This window comes from Oncorhynchus masou, chromosome 31, assembly GCF_036934945.1.
Source record: "Oncorhynchus masou masou isolate Uvic2021 chromosome 31, UVic_Omas_1.1, whole genome shotgun sequence".
NCBI lineage: Eukaryota > Metazoa > Chordata > Actinopteri > Salmoniformes > Salmonidae > Oncorhynchus > Oncorhynchus masou.
The window spans coordinates 61,922,388-61,937,766 of record NC_088242.1 but is presented as its reverse complement, the minus strand read 5'-3'; the positions used below and the strand labels follow the sequence as shown (position 1 = coordinate 61,937,766).

General features: G+C 40.9%; 1 protein-coding gene across 5 annotated transcripts in view; it reads right to left on the bottom strand.

Annotated features, from left to right (window-relative positions):
- Positions 1–15,379, bottom strand: part of LOC135524242 (inositol 1,4,5-trisphosphate receptor type 2-like) — a 170,454-nt gene that overhangs the window by 60,233 nt on the left and 94,842 nt on the right. For all 5 annotated transcript variants that reach the window (XR_010452921.1, XM_064951604.1, XM_064951605.1 and 2 more), the window contains 6 exons: positions 14,520–14,720; positions 4,913–5,023; positions 4,385–4,480; positions 3,535–3,654; positions 1,702–1,827; positions 681–873 (listed from right to left, as the gene is read on the bottom strand). Coding sequence is in view for 4 of the 5 variants with exons in the window: in XM_064951604.1 (XP_064807676.1) it covers positions 681–873; positions 1,702–1,827; positions 3,535–3,654; positions 4,385–4,480; positions 4,913–5,023; positions 14,520–14,720 (847 nt within the window). In the remaining variant the exon portion in view is untranslated. The remainder of the gene's footprint in view (positions 1–680; positions 874–1,701; positions 1,828–3,534; positions 3,655–4,384; positions 4,481–4,912; positions 5,024–14,519; positions 14,721–15,379) is intronic.

The following is a 15,379-nucleotide window of genomic DNA, read 5'->3' as shown; positions in this document are numbered from 1 at the left end:
TCTGTAACGTTAAAAATAAATGTAACACAGCGATTGCATTTAGAAGAAGTGCATCTTTCTATATATATGTAGAACATGCATATTTAGTTAAAGTTTATGATGTGTATTGCTTGTTATCTGACGTTATCTGCCGGAGCTATCGCCATTTCTCCGGACATTTGAGTAGCATTTTTTGAACAATGCGTAATTGTAAACAGAGATTTATGGATATATATAGCATATTATTGAAAAAAACATAAATGTACTGTGTAACATGTTATATTACTGTCATCTGATGAAGATTTCAAAAGGTTAGTGATTTATTTTTCTTTTAATCCTGCGTTTGTTGATTGCATATTTTGTTCAACTTGGCTATGCAAATTAGCTGTCTCTTCGGTGGTGGTTTGACATAAATATGTGCTATGTTTTCGCTGTAAAACATTTTAGAAATCTGACTTGCTGGGTAGATAAACAAGGTGTTTATCTTTCATTTAAGCTATTGGACTTGTTAATGTGTGGAGGTTAAATATTTGTAAGAATATTTTTTGCGTTCCATGCGCCACATTCCAGCTGAGGGTGTTAGGGAAAGTTCCCAAATGGGGATCAACATCCACAATATCCATGGATCACAATAAGCCTGGAAATGTCCCATTAGAAAGAGATTCCAGAATGTTTTGTCAGTGTAAATCTTAGTCTCTTACTGCGTATCTTCTTTTGCCAGCGCATCTCGTTGTAGAGGTCGTCGAACTGCGTGAAGAAGTCATTGACCTTGCTGCCTTGGTCGTCCCTCTCGGTGGTGGTGAACACGCGCGTTTTGGACTCCTCTGTCAGGTACTCACAAATGTTGGGCACTGGGAACACTATTTGCTCCATTGTGCGGTCGTGACGCACAATCTGAAGAAAGAACATGGTATGATGATAACTCTAAGAACAAAAATTAGCTGTACTTTCAGGTAGGCTTGGGCGGTATACTGTATATCAAGGTATTATGCCGACGGTATGATTTGGGGTGCTTGCGTGATACAGTTATAAGCATGGGTGCAGGTTAACTATCTAAGATGTGCTAAATACATTATCTCCAGCTCAAGGCTTCAGTTACTGTATGCATTTGGTTTACTAAGGTACCTAGCTAGCCTACATTTGTTTTGTGCATAAAAACAAACATAAACGACTGCTGGTTATACCGTGTGCCTCGTTATGGTGAGGAAGTATATGAAGGTATGGAAAATCTGGATAGCCTACTTTCAGTGGTATATCTAATAGCATGTTCTAGCATCAAATCGGACAAACAGCAGACTTTCAGACCACAACCACACAATCAAAGACAGTCCACTAGTTATCGGTTGGCATCATCTCAATGAATGCTTGTTACCATTGCATAATAACCCCTTTGGATTCATTGCTGATTAAGCCACGCAAGAGACAGCAAAATATATATATACCCCAGAGTATCATATATTCAAAGCTACAGGCCTCTTTTGCCCTTTTTAAAAATATATATTCGCTGGTGCTATAACACATTATTAGATTATATATATATATAATCTAATAATGTGTTATAGCACCAACGAATATATATTTTTAAAAAGGGCAAAAGTGGCCTGTAGCTTTCCAGAGGGCAAATAATGGTTGAAAGACAGTCATTATGATGTAATTTCAACCAGTATTCCCTGCTGGGTTGGGACAATGGGATTCGATGAACACTGTCTGGATGAGGCCTACCTCTATCTGAGCGGTGTGGTTGGCATAGTAACCGAGAGCGTCTTCTCCCTCTATTTTATGGCTCAGCAATAGCCCCGTCGCTGGCGGCCTCAAGCTCTGCTGCAGGAACTTACTGTGTCTGGCCAGCTGGAACACACACAGTACAGCCACTCAGTCAACACAGTACTTTCACTATGTATTGCAGCTCTGAGTTACCCCACCCATTTGATCCTCTGATTTGTTTGTAACTTCGTAACAAATGTCTAACAATGTAAAACACACACAGAGTATACCAAACATTAGGAACACCTTCCTAATAATGAGCTGCATACCCCCCCCCTTCCCACTCAGAACAGCCTCAATTCACCAGGGCATGGGACTCTCTTCAAGGTCTTGAAAGCAGGGATGATTCCAATGCTTCTCACAGATGTGTCAAGTTGGCTGAATGGTCCACCACCCAAAGAACATTCTTGATACACACAAGAAACTGTTGAGTGTGAAAAAGCCAGCAGCTTTGCAGTTCTTGACACAAACAGGTACGCCTGGCACCTACTACCATAACCCAATCAAAAACACAAATCTTTTCTTGCCCATTCCCCCTCTGAATAGTACGCATGCAAAATCCAGGACTCAATTGTCTCAAGGCTTAAAAACCCTTCTTTATCATGTCTCCCCCCTTCATCTGCAATGATTGAAGTGGATTTAACAAGTGACATCATAGCTTCACCTGGTCAATCTATGTCATGGAAAGAGCAGGTGTTCTTAATGTTTTGTATTCTCAGTGTATATTGAGAGGATATGTCTGTGTGTGTGTGTGTGTGTGTGTGTGTGTGTGTGTGTGTACGCACGTCCATGCGTGCCAATGTGGGAGAGTAACACAGATGGTCTAAATGTCAAGAAGAGACATGAGATGTAAAGGGATACAGTCCTTACAGTGAAACAGACCAGTGAGAGATCGATTCCATTCAGTGAGACATTCTGCATTAAATCACCAAGCGGAGACATCATTCCCCAATCTGCTCAATTCCAAGTCTCTGTTGTTGACACTGTACTACTTATCCACTCTATCCAATGATGGATTAGGCTGGCTGTCTATTGCTCCTCCTGTGGTGATATAGACATCAGTGAGGGAGACAAATGATACAGTTGTCAGCTGTGATGCGGGTGATACTCAGCTGACTATGTCAGACACAGCTGATGTTAAGAAGTGTGGTGGCTTTTACTGATAAACAGGAACAAATAAATTCTTGGGTTGTGTGTATATAGAAATGCTTGAGGCAGGAGTGTGGTATCTATGGTATGTTCATTTGCATATGTGGGGTTATACAATGGGGTGGAATGTGTGTGTGTGTGAACTTCTGTACGCGCTCATGTGTGTTCGTGTTATTTCAGAAGTACAAACAGTCAGCCCAGGAAACCTCAGTGGTCATGATGAAACCAGTCAGTTGGTGGGGCAGAAATACCGTCTGTCTGACACTCGGCTCGATTGTGAGTAAAAGACAGAAGTGAAAACGCGCTTGACCTTGTCTTCCCTTTCTACAGAGACACGTCTCTGTGTGGGTTTTCACTATGACTCAACACAGCAACTGAACCATCTATTCCATTGAAATTCACATCCATGATCACCAACTGAAATGACATAAAACTAGACTATATAACCACACCTACAGACAAGAATAAGTAGACTTACCTGGCGGGGCAGTAAGAGTGTGTCACATAAGTGAATTACCTTTTTTTCCTGTGACACTGATGTATTTATTGGGCCCTTTTTAAAGCACGAATATACATGGTGCACAAAATCTCTCCCACACACTCAATTATGCATGTTAAAAAACACACACGTCATGGTGTTACCTGGTGGGCCAGGATGTAGATGTTGTGTCCTACGTCTTTAGGTTTGATCTGGTCTCCTATAGCGTTCTCCTCAGCCTCACTTTCCAGCCCCTGGGCATATGCCTCCTTCATCACATCCACCTGGAACACACATTGTCAGTACAGTGTGTGTGTGTGTATATATATATATATTTTTTTTTATTATTATTTTTTTTTTAAATTTAACCTTTATTTAACCAGGAAGGGCTCATTGAGATTAAAATCTCTTTTTCAAGAGCGCCCTGGCCAAGATAGGCAGCACCAAGTCATTACAAAAAAATGACAGACAGACAACATGAAAAACTACATCTGGTAAAAACCAATGAATTCACAAGAGTATAAAACAGCAAATTAAAAACATTGACAGGTCAGGGAATCAGCCTCAAAATCCTTCATCAGTGATTTAAAATCACCAATCGGGACAAGTACTTCCAGTTTAAAAGTATTTTGTAAGGTGTTCCAAGACGATGGCGCAGAGTACAAAAAGCCCTTTTACCAAATTTAGTTCGGAACAGTTAGCAGGATAAAGTCCAGCGAACGAAGAGAGTACCCACCACATTTCTGAACAATAAAAATGCACAAATAAAAAAGGTAGTAAACCCAAAATGGCTTTGTAAATAAAAGTATACCAGTGACTGAGCCTACGAGTGACTAGAGAAGGCCAGCTAACCCTGGTATACAAAGTGCAGTGGTGCGTAAGGGTTTTGCAGTTTAAAATAAATCTCAAAGTGCCATGTTAAAGAGTGTCAATTGATCTCAAACACTGAGCGGAAGCAGTCATATATAAAATATCCCCATAGTCTAGTAAAGGCATAAATGTAGAGCCACTCACCAGCTCCATTGGCCTCATCTTGTAAAGAATCTTCTCGGCATTCTCGCTGTCATGGCGACTCTCCATGATTGCCAGCAGCAGCTTGGAGGCATTGTTCTAGCACACAGAGAGCATGTCACAATACGATCACATCCTAACTCACTACACAATAATCTATGTTACCGGGAGGAAACAGACTTCAAATCAGCTCTAAAGTTATGAATGAACTGATGAATAGCTGAGATTACACTGAGGAAAGACATTTCTGAAAGAAAGGAGGAAAGAAATCGTGCACTAACATCTCAGTGGATATCACATTGTAAGGCCATAACTACACAGGATAAATGGGACTTTTAACAACAAATGTACTCTCAAATGATTGTCATTGATAGTGATAACTATGTGTGTGAAGTATGATTGTGTATATAGGGCTGGATGGTATACCTATACAATATTCATGTAGGTATAAATGGGCTATTTCTCTGCAGCTTATCTAGCCATCGACTTCCACTGAACACGAGAAGGGGTCTCGTATAGAGGCATGCTAACCTTGAGTTCCAGCACCAGGTCCAGTCGATGCTTCCCTAAAGGGTTGACGGGGTTGACTATTAGAGCTATGATGATGTCGATTCCGTTGGACTCGTGCTTGGCTATACAGGACTGGGACAGCAATAGGTTAGTTAGTGAGTGAGTGAGTGAAAAGTTCACTTTAAATGAGAACAACCACCATTGATTTAAAGAGATTGTTTCAATGACAAAACCCCATGTACAATAAGTCGACAATAACCTTAGGGATTCTTGAAAGTCGGGAAAATCCTTGTACGGCAGGGGACATTTTGTATTTGGTGGCATTATTTGAGCTAAACAGCTAGATTTAGGGCAATTTTATAAAGGGGAAAGAGTTGTTTTTTAGAATGTTCCAAATATTTTACATTTAATACATTTCCATGTCAGCTCTTTGACCGGATATTGAATTGAACGAAGCAAGGTTCCCAATTTCAAACTCTCCAAATAACTGTTTAAAATTCTAAAAACTGGCAATATTGAATATTAACTGAAAAAAATGTCTTATGTAGTTTATTGCAATAGTTTTGAGAAATATTCTTTAAAGTCAGAGAGGACTGTGATTCCTAAAAAAATAATAATTACAATATATTTTTTTAAGTGTCAGATTTGTCTAAAATCCTAAATTAAGTCAGGAATGAGCAGGGTCAGCTATACCATAGGGACCCCTTATTCATGTCCTCCTAACATGTTGTGCAACAAGTCCACTCATGGTCTATAAAGTTCCCTTCTTTTGATAGATTTAAACAAACAATATTAAAATCACCATGTCACAACCATATACGGTCCACTCCATCACCCGGGTAGATTAAGACAGGATGTGAATTTTGGGTCAAAAAATGTTCTTTTTAAATGAGGTTTTACAGTCATAAAGCAACTGAGAAAAAACACATTTGCTACTTTGTATACCACTTCAATGAAGAAAAATTCATGTTTTGTCAACTCCGTTAAACATCAACGTCAGATTTTGTCTGGAGATTTTAAAATAAATAATTTTCTCTATTTTACAAATGTTTGTTTTGAACTTTTATTTTTAGAGGCAAAAATATGTCTGTTCTGATTATTTGTTGTCAACTCTGAGTGGCTTCTCAACTCCGTCACCGATGGCTGATTGCTAACCCTTAAGATTATCTAAGGGATAATGTTTGCTTTTGAAATTTAGTTTTAACTTCTGAAATCTATAAAAACATGGAAAAATGCTAACAAAATTAGCTCTGGAGCGTTATATAGCGCCATAACACAGAAAGAAGTTTGGGGATTTGTATTACATCTAATGAACAAATATATAAACACCTCATGAAACAATTTAAGATTTTACTGAGTTACAGTTAGTTGAAGTAAAATGAATTCATTAGGCCCTAATCTATTGATTTCACATGATTGGTTGGCCCTGGCACCCCAATCAGAATGTGTTATTCCCCAAAAAACTGGCTTTATTACAGACATAAATACTCCTCAGCAGCACCCCCCTCCCTCCTAACATGATCCCCAGGTGAACCCGGACGTGGAGGTCCTGGGCTGGCGTGGTTACACATGTTCTGCGGTTGGATGTACTGCCAAATTACCTAAAACGACATTGGAGGCGGCTTATGGTAAAGAAATAAAAGTTAAATTATCATCTGGCAACAGCTCTGGTGGACATTCCTGCAGTCAACATGCTAATTGCACGCTCCCTCAAAACTTGAGACATCTGTGGTATTGTGTTGGGTGACAACAGCACATTTTAGAGTGGGCTTTAATTGTCCCCAGCACAAGGTGCACCTGTGTAATGACCATACTGTTTAATCAGCTTCTTGATATGCCACACCTGTCAGATGGATGGATTATCTTGGCAAAGGAGAAATGCTCACTAACAGGGATGTAAACAACTTGGTGCACAACATTTGTGAGAAATAAGCTTTTTTTTGCATATGGATTCTTTTTTTCAGCTCATTTTACATATGTTTCTATCTTCGTTCAGTATATTTGAATTATCTAATGTTAGAATTAAACAATCAAGGCCTTTAACTTCTTCGATATAGGGGGCCCTCTTTTAATTTTTGGATAAAAAAAACGTTCCCATTTTAAACAAGATATTTTGTCACGAAAAGATACTCGACTATGCATATAATTGACAGCTTTGGAAAGAAAACTGCAAAGATATTGTCTGTGAGTGCCCCAGAACTAATGCTACAGGCGAAACCAAGATGAAATTTCATACAGGAAATGCCCCAGATTTTGAATGTGCTGTGTTTCAATGTCTCCTTATATGGCTATGAATGCGCCAGGAATGAGCCTACACTTTCTGTCGTTTCCCCAAGGTGTCTGCAGCATTGTGACGTATTTGTAGGCATATCATTGGAAGATTGACCATAAGAGACTACATTTACCAGGTGTCCGCTTGGTGTCCTGCGCCGTAATTATTGCGCAATCTCCAGCTGCGTCCACTTTTCCATTAGGTTCAGAGGAGAAAGGCAACTGCCACGAATGATTTATCATTGAATAGATATGTGAAAAACACCTTAAGGATTGATTCTAAACAACGTTTGCCATGTTTCTGTCGATATTATGGAGTTAATTTGGAAAAAAGTTTGGCTTTGTAATGACTGAATTTTCTGATTTTTAGCCAAACGTGATGAACAAAACGGAGCGATTTCTCCTACACAAATAATATTTTTTGACATACTGAACATTTGCTATCTAACGGAGTCTCCTCATTGAAAACATCCGAAGTTCTTCAAAGGTAAATGATTTTATTTGAATGCTTTTCTTGTTTTTGTGAAAATGTTGCCTGCTGAATGCTAGGCTTAATGCTATGCTAGCTATCAATACTCTTACACAAATGCTTGTGTAGCTATGGTTAAAAAGCACATTTTGAAAATCTGAGATGACAGTGTTGTTAACAAAAGGCTAAGCTTGTGAGCCAATATATTTATTTAATTTAAATTTGCGATTTTCATGAATAGTTAACGTTGCATTATGCTAATGAGCTTGAGGCTATGATTATGCTCCCGGATACGGGATTGCTCGACGCTAGAGGTTAAACACTTATGGTGCCTGACAGAGTTATCATAAATCCAGTTAGTTGCATTTTATGATTTATTTATTTATTAGTAGCTTGTTCCTTTTGACATGGTGATAGCTGATACTTTGGTCTCTCAAAATTGCATTTAAAACGTTGTTCATATTAAGAAATTTGTTTGTGGGAAAAAAGTTGATTGTCCCATCTTTCAAGAATCCCTGAGCTACAACCTCCAAAAAGTGAACTATCCCTTTAAGATGTTTTAGACTTAATTAGACAATAATGTTGTCTGTTTGGCAGGTCTGTAGGCTACTCGTGTAACTTCTAACCACTTCATAAATTGACATGTTACTGAACACCCTCACATGTACTGTACATTCATTTAAAATGATCTTCATGGCTACGCTTGAACCAAACAATCAATGCACTACCATCAATGTGACATACATCAGGGGTTTTGCCTGTGCTGTTCCCAACTGTGAAAGTGCTGATGTATGATTAATGTGAGTGGGAGCTGCATGTGATTCAAACATGGATATCACATGGCTGTTACTCTACATGGTTGTCACATCGATGTCATACTCACGTGTTGGACAGGCCTCCTGACCAAAACATTTGGGAAACACTGATGTAGCATACAGTTATGATCTTGCATGGTAGTAATCCAATTCCAAGATAACACTATTCATCATCTTCCATGGTAAAGTGAGCACAGCAACATTAGTCATCTGGTGTAACCGGTTGGTGACCCCAGGGGACTCATTTACAACCGTTGTGTAAATTTAACACTAAATATCTGCGTGTGCCTTTCAGATTTATAAACTTGGCGCATCCCATACGCGTAAATCAGACCTGTCATAAAAACTTTGCGCTCGTGGACGAGCATTATAACTCCGCCAGAAAAACTCCCATCATTCACCTTTTATGGTGACAATAAAGCCCTTACTTGCTGTATACTTTGGAAGTGTTGGAATTAGGCCAAGACAGTATCTAAAGGAAATCGCAATACATGGCACACTTGATAAAATGTTGGCAGAATGATATCTTTTGCAGTAACATTTGCTGTATCTGACCGTTTCTGAAAGACAAAACCAATTGCAAATTGTTGTGGATCTGTAAACAGATTGTTTAAATGTAATAATGTTTTGAATTCACTTTTTCCATTACCTAAATATGCTGCACTACCTGCAAATTCTGAAACGCTGTCTAAATCTACAGCAGGCCTATTTACAGTGGTAGCATCCCAAACCCAAGCCATGGGACCTCCCTGGGTACACATTTTGGTTTCTGCCCAACCACTACAGAGCTGACTCAAATAATCACACGTTTGATGAGTTGGTTATTTGAATCAGCTGTGTAGTGCTCGGGCAAAACCAACAATCTGCACCCAGGTTGGATGGGGGAGTGGAGCAGGACCAAGTTTGGGAAACCCTGGCCTACACACTTCGATGCTAAATATCAATTCTCTACTCATCTGTTAAATTATACTGTATGTTATGAACCGCGATCCCTGTCAGGTGCATGAAATTGAATTTAGCCTAACTAATAGACCCAATTAGATGAGAGACGCACATGTTTATTTGTTGCATGGCTACCTCGAGAATATGAACTCATGGCCAGAAAAGGTTATTCTGTTATGATGCAGTATTAAGTTTTTTAATGAAATAATGTTTACTGGAGAAATTTTAAATAACACTATTCAAATGGATTAGCCTACAAACATCAATGGAAAAGGTGAACCACCTGTTCACCCATTAAACTGCGCTTTAGATCGAAAACAGCAAATTACTTGAAATGGCTTATCTATTTAATACTGTGAAGTGGGTCCAATTAAATGAGATATGGAACGAATAGATAAACTCAATACTCCATAATGACGAAGCAAAAAAATAGGTTTTGGAAGTTTTTGCAAAATACATGAAAGAAAAAAACTGAAATATCACATTTATGGCCATTTAACCCAGTACTTTGTTAAATCACATTTGGCAGCGATTACAGCCTTGAGTCTAGAGTATGACACTTCAAGCTTGGCACACCTGTATTTGGGGAGTTTCTCCCATTCTTCTCTGCAGATCATCTCAAGCTCTGTAAGGTTGGAGGTGGAGTATTGCTGCACAGCTATTTCAGGTTGATCCAGAGATGTTCGACCAGGTTCAAGTCCGGGCTCTGGCTGACCACTCAAGGACATTCAAAGACTTGTCATGAAGCCACTCTTGCATTGCCTTGGCTGTGTTTTTAGGTTATTTGTCCTGTTGGAAGGTGAACCTTCCCCCCAGTCTGTGGTCCTGAGCGTTCTGAAGCAGGTTTTCATCAAGTACAGTGCCTTGCGAAAGTATTCGGCCCCCTTGAACTTTGCGACCTTTTGCCACATTTCAGGCTTCAAACATAAAGATATAAAACTGTTTTTTTGTGAAGAATCAACAACAAGTGGGACACAATTATGAAGTGGAACGACATTTATTGGATATTTCAAACTTTTTTAACAAATCAAAAACTGAAAAATTGGGCGTGCAAAATTATTCAGCCCCTTTACTTTCCGTGCAGCAAACTCTCTCCAGAAGTTCAGTGAGGATGTCTGAATGATCCAATGTTGACCTAAATGACTAATGATGATAAATACAATCCACCTGTGTGTAATCAAGTCGCCGTATAAATGCACCTGCACTGTGATAGTCTCAGAGGTCCGTTAAAAGCGCAGAGAGTATCATGAAGAACAAGGAACACACCAGGCAGGTCCGAGATACTGTTGTGAAGAAGTTTAAAGCCAGTTTTGGATACAAAAAGACTTCCCAAGCTTTAAACATCCCAAGGAACACTGTGCAAGCGATAATATTGAAATGGAAGGAGTATCAGACCACTGCAAATCTACCAAGACCTGGCCGTCCCTCTAAACTTTCAGCTCATACAAGGAGAAGACTGATCAGAGATGCAGCCAAGAGGCCCATGATCACTCTGGATGAACTGCAGAGATCTACAGCTGAGGTGGGAGACTCTGTCCATAGGACAACAATCAGTCGTATATTGCACAAATCTGGCCTTTATGGAAGAGTGGCAAGATGAAAGCCATTTCTTAAAGATATCCATAAAAAGTGTCGTTTAAAGTTTGCCACAAGCCACCTGGGAGACACACCAAACATGTGGAAGAAGGTGCTCTGGTCAGATGAAACCAAATTTGAACTTTTTGGCAACAATGCAAAACGTTATGTTTGGCGTAAAAGCAACACAGCTCATCACCCTGAACACACCATACCCAGTGTCAAACATGGTGGTGGCAGCATCATTGTTTGGGCCTGCTTTTCTTCAGCAGGGACAGGGAAGATGGTTAAAATTGATGGGAAGATGGATGGAGCCAAATACAGGACCATTCTGGAAGAAAACCTGATGGAGTCTGCAAAAGACCTGAGACTGGGACGGAGATTTGTATTCCAACAAGACAATGATCCAAAACATAAAGCAAAATCTACAATGGAATGGTTCAAAAATAAACATATCCAGGTGTTAGAATGGCCAAGTCAAAGTCCAGACCTGAATCCAATCGAGAATCTGTGGAAAGAACTGAAAACTGCTCTTCACAAATGCTCTCCATCCAACCTCACTGAGCTCGAGCTGTTTTGCAAGGAGGAATGGGAAAAAATTTCAGTCTCTCGATGTGCAAAACTGATAGAGACATACCCCAAGCGACTTACAGCTGTAATCGCAGCAAAAGGTGGCGCTACAAAGTATTAACTTAAGGGGCTGAATAATTTTGCACGCCCAATTTTTCAGTTTTTGATTTGTTAAAAAAGTTTGAAATATCCAATAAATGTCGTTCCACTTCATGATTGTGTCCCACTTGTTGTTGATTCTTCACAAAAAAATACAGGTCGCAAAGTTCAAGGGGGCCGAATACTTTCGCAAGGCACTGTATCTCTCTGTACTTTGCTCCGTTCAGCTTTCCCTTGATCCCGACTAGTCTCCTAGTCCCTGCCACTGAAGAACAGACGTGACGCTTTGCGTTTAGGCCAAAGAGTTTAATCTTGGTTTCATCAGACCAGATAATCTTGTTTTTCATGGTCTGAGAGTCCTTTAGTTGCCTTTTGGCAAACTCCTGTCATGTGCCTTTTACTGAGGAGTGGCTTCCATCTGCCCACTCTACCATAAAGGCCTGATTGGTAGAGTGCAGTAGAGATGGGAGAACTTTCCAGAAGGACAAACATCTCCACAGAGGAACTCTGGAGCTCAGTCAAAGTGACCATTGGGTTCTTGGTCACCTCCCTGAAAAAGGCCTTTCTCCCCCGATTGCTCAGTTTGGCTGGGTGGCCAGCTCTAGGACGAGTCTTGGTGGTTCCAAACTTCTTCAATTTAAGAATGATGGAGGCCACTGTGTTCTTGGGGACCTTCAATACAGCAGAAATGTTTTGGTACCCTTCCCCAGATCTGTGCCGACACAATCATGTCTCAAAGCTCTACGGACAATTTCTTCGACCTCATAGCTAGGTTTTTGCTCTGACATGCACTTTCAACTGTAGGACCTTATAAACTCAGCATAAAGAGAAATGTCCCTTTTTCAGAACCCTGTCTTTCAAAGATAATTTGTAAAAATCCAAATAACGTCACAGATCTTCAATGTAAAAGGGTTTAAACACCGTTTCCCATGCTTGTTCAATAAACAATTAATGAACATGCACTTGTGGAACGGTCGTTAAGACACTAACAGCTTACAGACGGTAGGCAATTAAGATCACAGTTATGAAAACTTAGGACACTAAAGAGGCCTTTCTACGGAATCTGAAAAACACCAAAAGAAAGATGCCCATGGTCCCTGCTCATCTGTGTGAACGTGCCTTAGGCATGCTGCAAGGAGGCATGAGGACTGCAGATGTGGCCAGGGCAATAACTTGCAATGTCCGTACTGTGAGACGCCTAAGACAACGCTACAGGGAGACAGGACGGACAGCTGATCATCCTCACAGTGGCAGACCACGTGTAACAACAACTGCACAGGATCGGTACATCTGAACATTACACCTGCGGGATAGGTACAGGATGGCAACAACTGCCCGAGTTACACTAGGAACGCCCAATCCCTCCATCAGTGCTCAGACTGTCCACGAGAGGCTGGACTGAGGGCTTGTAGGCCTGTTTAAGGCAGGTCCTCACCAGACATCATCGGCAACAACGTCGCCTATGGGCAGAAACACACCATCGCTGGACCAGACAGGACTGGCAAAAAGTGCTCTTCATTGATGTGTTACAGTTTTGTCTCACCAGCGGTGATGGTTGGATTTGCGTTTATCGTCGAATGAAGGCCAGTACTCAGGAGCGGGATCGATTTGGAGGTGGAGGGTCCGTCATGGTCTGGGGCTGTGTCACAGCATCATTGGACTGATCTTGTTGTCATTGCAGGCAATCTCAACGCTGTGTGTTACAGGGAAGAAATTCTCCTACCTCATGTGGTACCCTTCTTGCAGGCTCATTCTGACAATACCCTCCAGCATGACAATGCCACCAGCCATACTGCTCGTTCTGTGCGTGATTTCCTGCAAGATAGGAATGTCAGTGTTCTGCCATGGCCAGCGAAGAGCCCGGATCTCAATCCCATTGAGCACGTCTGGGACCTGTTGGATCGGAGGGTGAGGGCTAGGGTCATTCCCGCCAGAAATGTCAGGGAACTTGCAGGTGCCTTGGTGGAAGAGTGGGGTAACATCTCACAGCAAGAACTGGCAAATCTGGTGCAGTCCATGAGGAGATGTACTGCAGTACTTAAAGCAGTTGGTTGCCACACCAGATACGGGCTTACTTTTGATTTTGTCCCCCTCCCCAATTTGTTCAGGGACACATTATTAATTTTCTGTTAGTCACGTGTCTGTGGAACTTGTTCAGTTTATGTTTCAGTTGTTGAATCTTGTTATGTTCATACAAATAGTTACATGTTAAGTTTGCTGAAAATAAACACAGTTGGCAGTGACAGGACGTTTCTTTTATTGCTGAGTTTATATGTGCCTTTCCAAATCTGGTCCAATCAATTGAATTTACGACAGGTGGACTCCAATCAAGTTGGAGAAACATCACAAGGATGACCAATGGAAACAGGATGCACCTGAGCTCAATTTCGTGTGTCATAGCAAAGTGTCTGAATACTTAAGGGATAACATGCCCAAAAAAATCTAAAAACATTTTTTTGTTTTGTCATTATGGTGTATTGTGTGTAGGTTGATTTAATACATTTTAGAATAGGGCTATAACATAACAAATGTGGAAAAAGGGAAGGAGTCTGAATACTTTCCGAATGCACAAGGCTACATTTGTCTTCATGCAATGCAATAATTCAAACACGAGAAATTGTGCGTATGCATGGCCTAAAGTTTACGGAACGATGAGCACATTCCCAAGTCAAGTTCAGTTTTTAGAAATGCAAATTGTTGCATGAAAACTTGCACATGCATATTTTGGGGGCCCAGGACTACTGTTCAATGTCTTAACCATTACACAAAGAGGAAATCCTTGTGGTACATTATATAATTTGGGTTTACAAGTTTCAGGCAGGCACACCACATCACAAGTGTGTGATTCCAAATAACCTCTACACTGGCACAGTTTTTGGTCCCCTACCTGGTTCTCGTGGCAGGGTCCTTGGCAGTACTCTGTGATGGTCTCCAGGGTCTGCCGGACCAAGTCCACGTTGCCCTCGTTGATGTAGAGGCCCAGCAGGCCCAGGCCTCCAGTGGTGCTGCCACACATGATGTCCAGGAACTGCAGCGTTTCACACACAAGGTTGTAGTTGGTCTTGTTGTTCTGGTTCCGCAGGAAGTTCTGGATTCAGGGACGAACCAGGAGGGTTAAAAAAGGTGGTTCATATTAATAGGATACTTGCATGACATCCTATCGGAGTGTGACCACATCTGATCTGTGTTTAAAGCAGGGTGTGTCAACATTTCAGAATAAAAGCGTGAGACAAACACTGAGTGTACAAAACATTAAGAACACCTTCCTAATATTGAGTTGCCCTCAGAAAAGCCTCAATTCATTGGGGCATGGACTCTACATGGTGTGGAAAGCGTTCTACAGGGATGCTGGCCCATGTTGACTCCAATGCTTCCCGCTGTTGTTAAGATGGCTGGATGTCTGGGTGATGGATCATTCTTGATACATACGGGAAACTGTTGAGTGTGGAAAAACCCAGCAGCGTTGCAGTTCTTGACACACTCAAACCAGTGCTCCTGGCACCTACTACCATACCCTGTTCAAAGGCACATACATCTTTGGTCTTGCACATTCACCCTCTAAATAGCACACATACACAAACCATGTCTCACTTGTCACAAGGCTTAACAATCCTTCTTTAATAACCCGTCTCCTCATCTTCATCTACACTGATTAAAATGGATTAAACAAGTGACATCAATAAGGGATCATTGCTTTCACCTGGATTCACCTGGTCAGTCTATGTCATGGCAAGAGCAGGTGTTCCA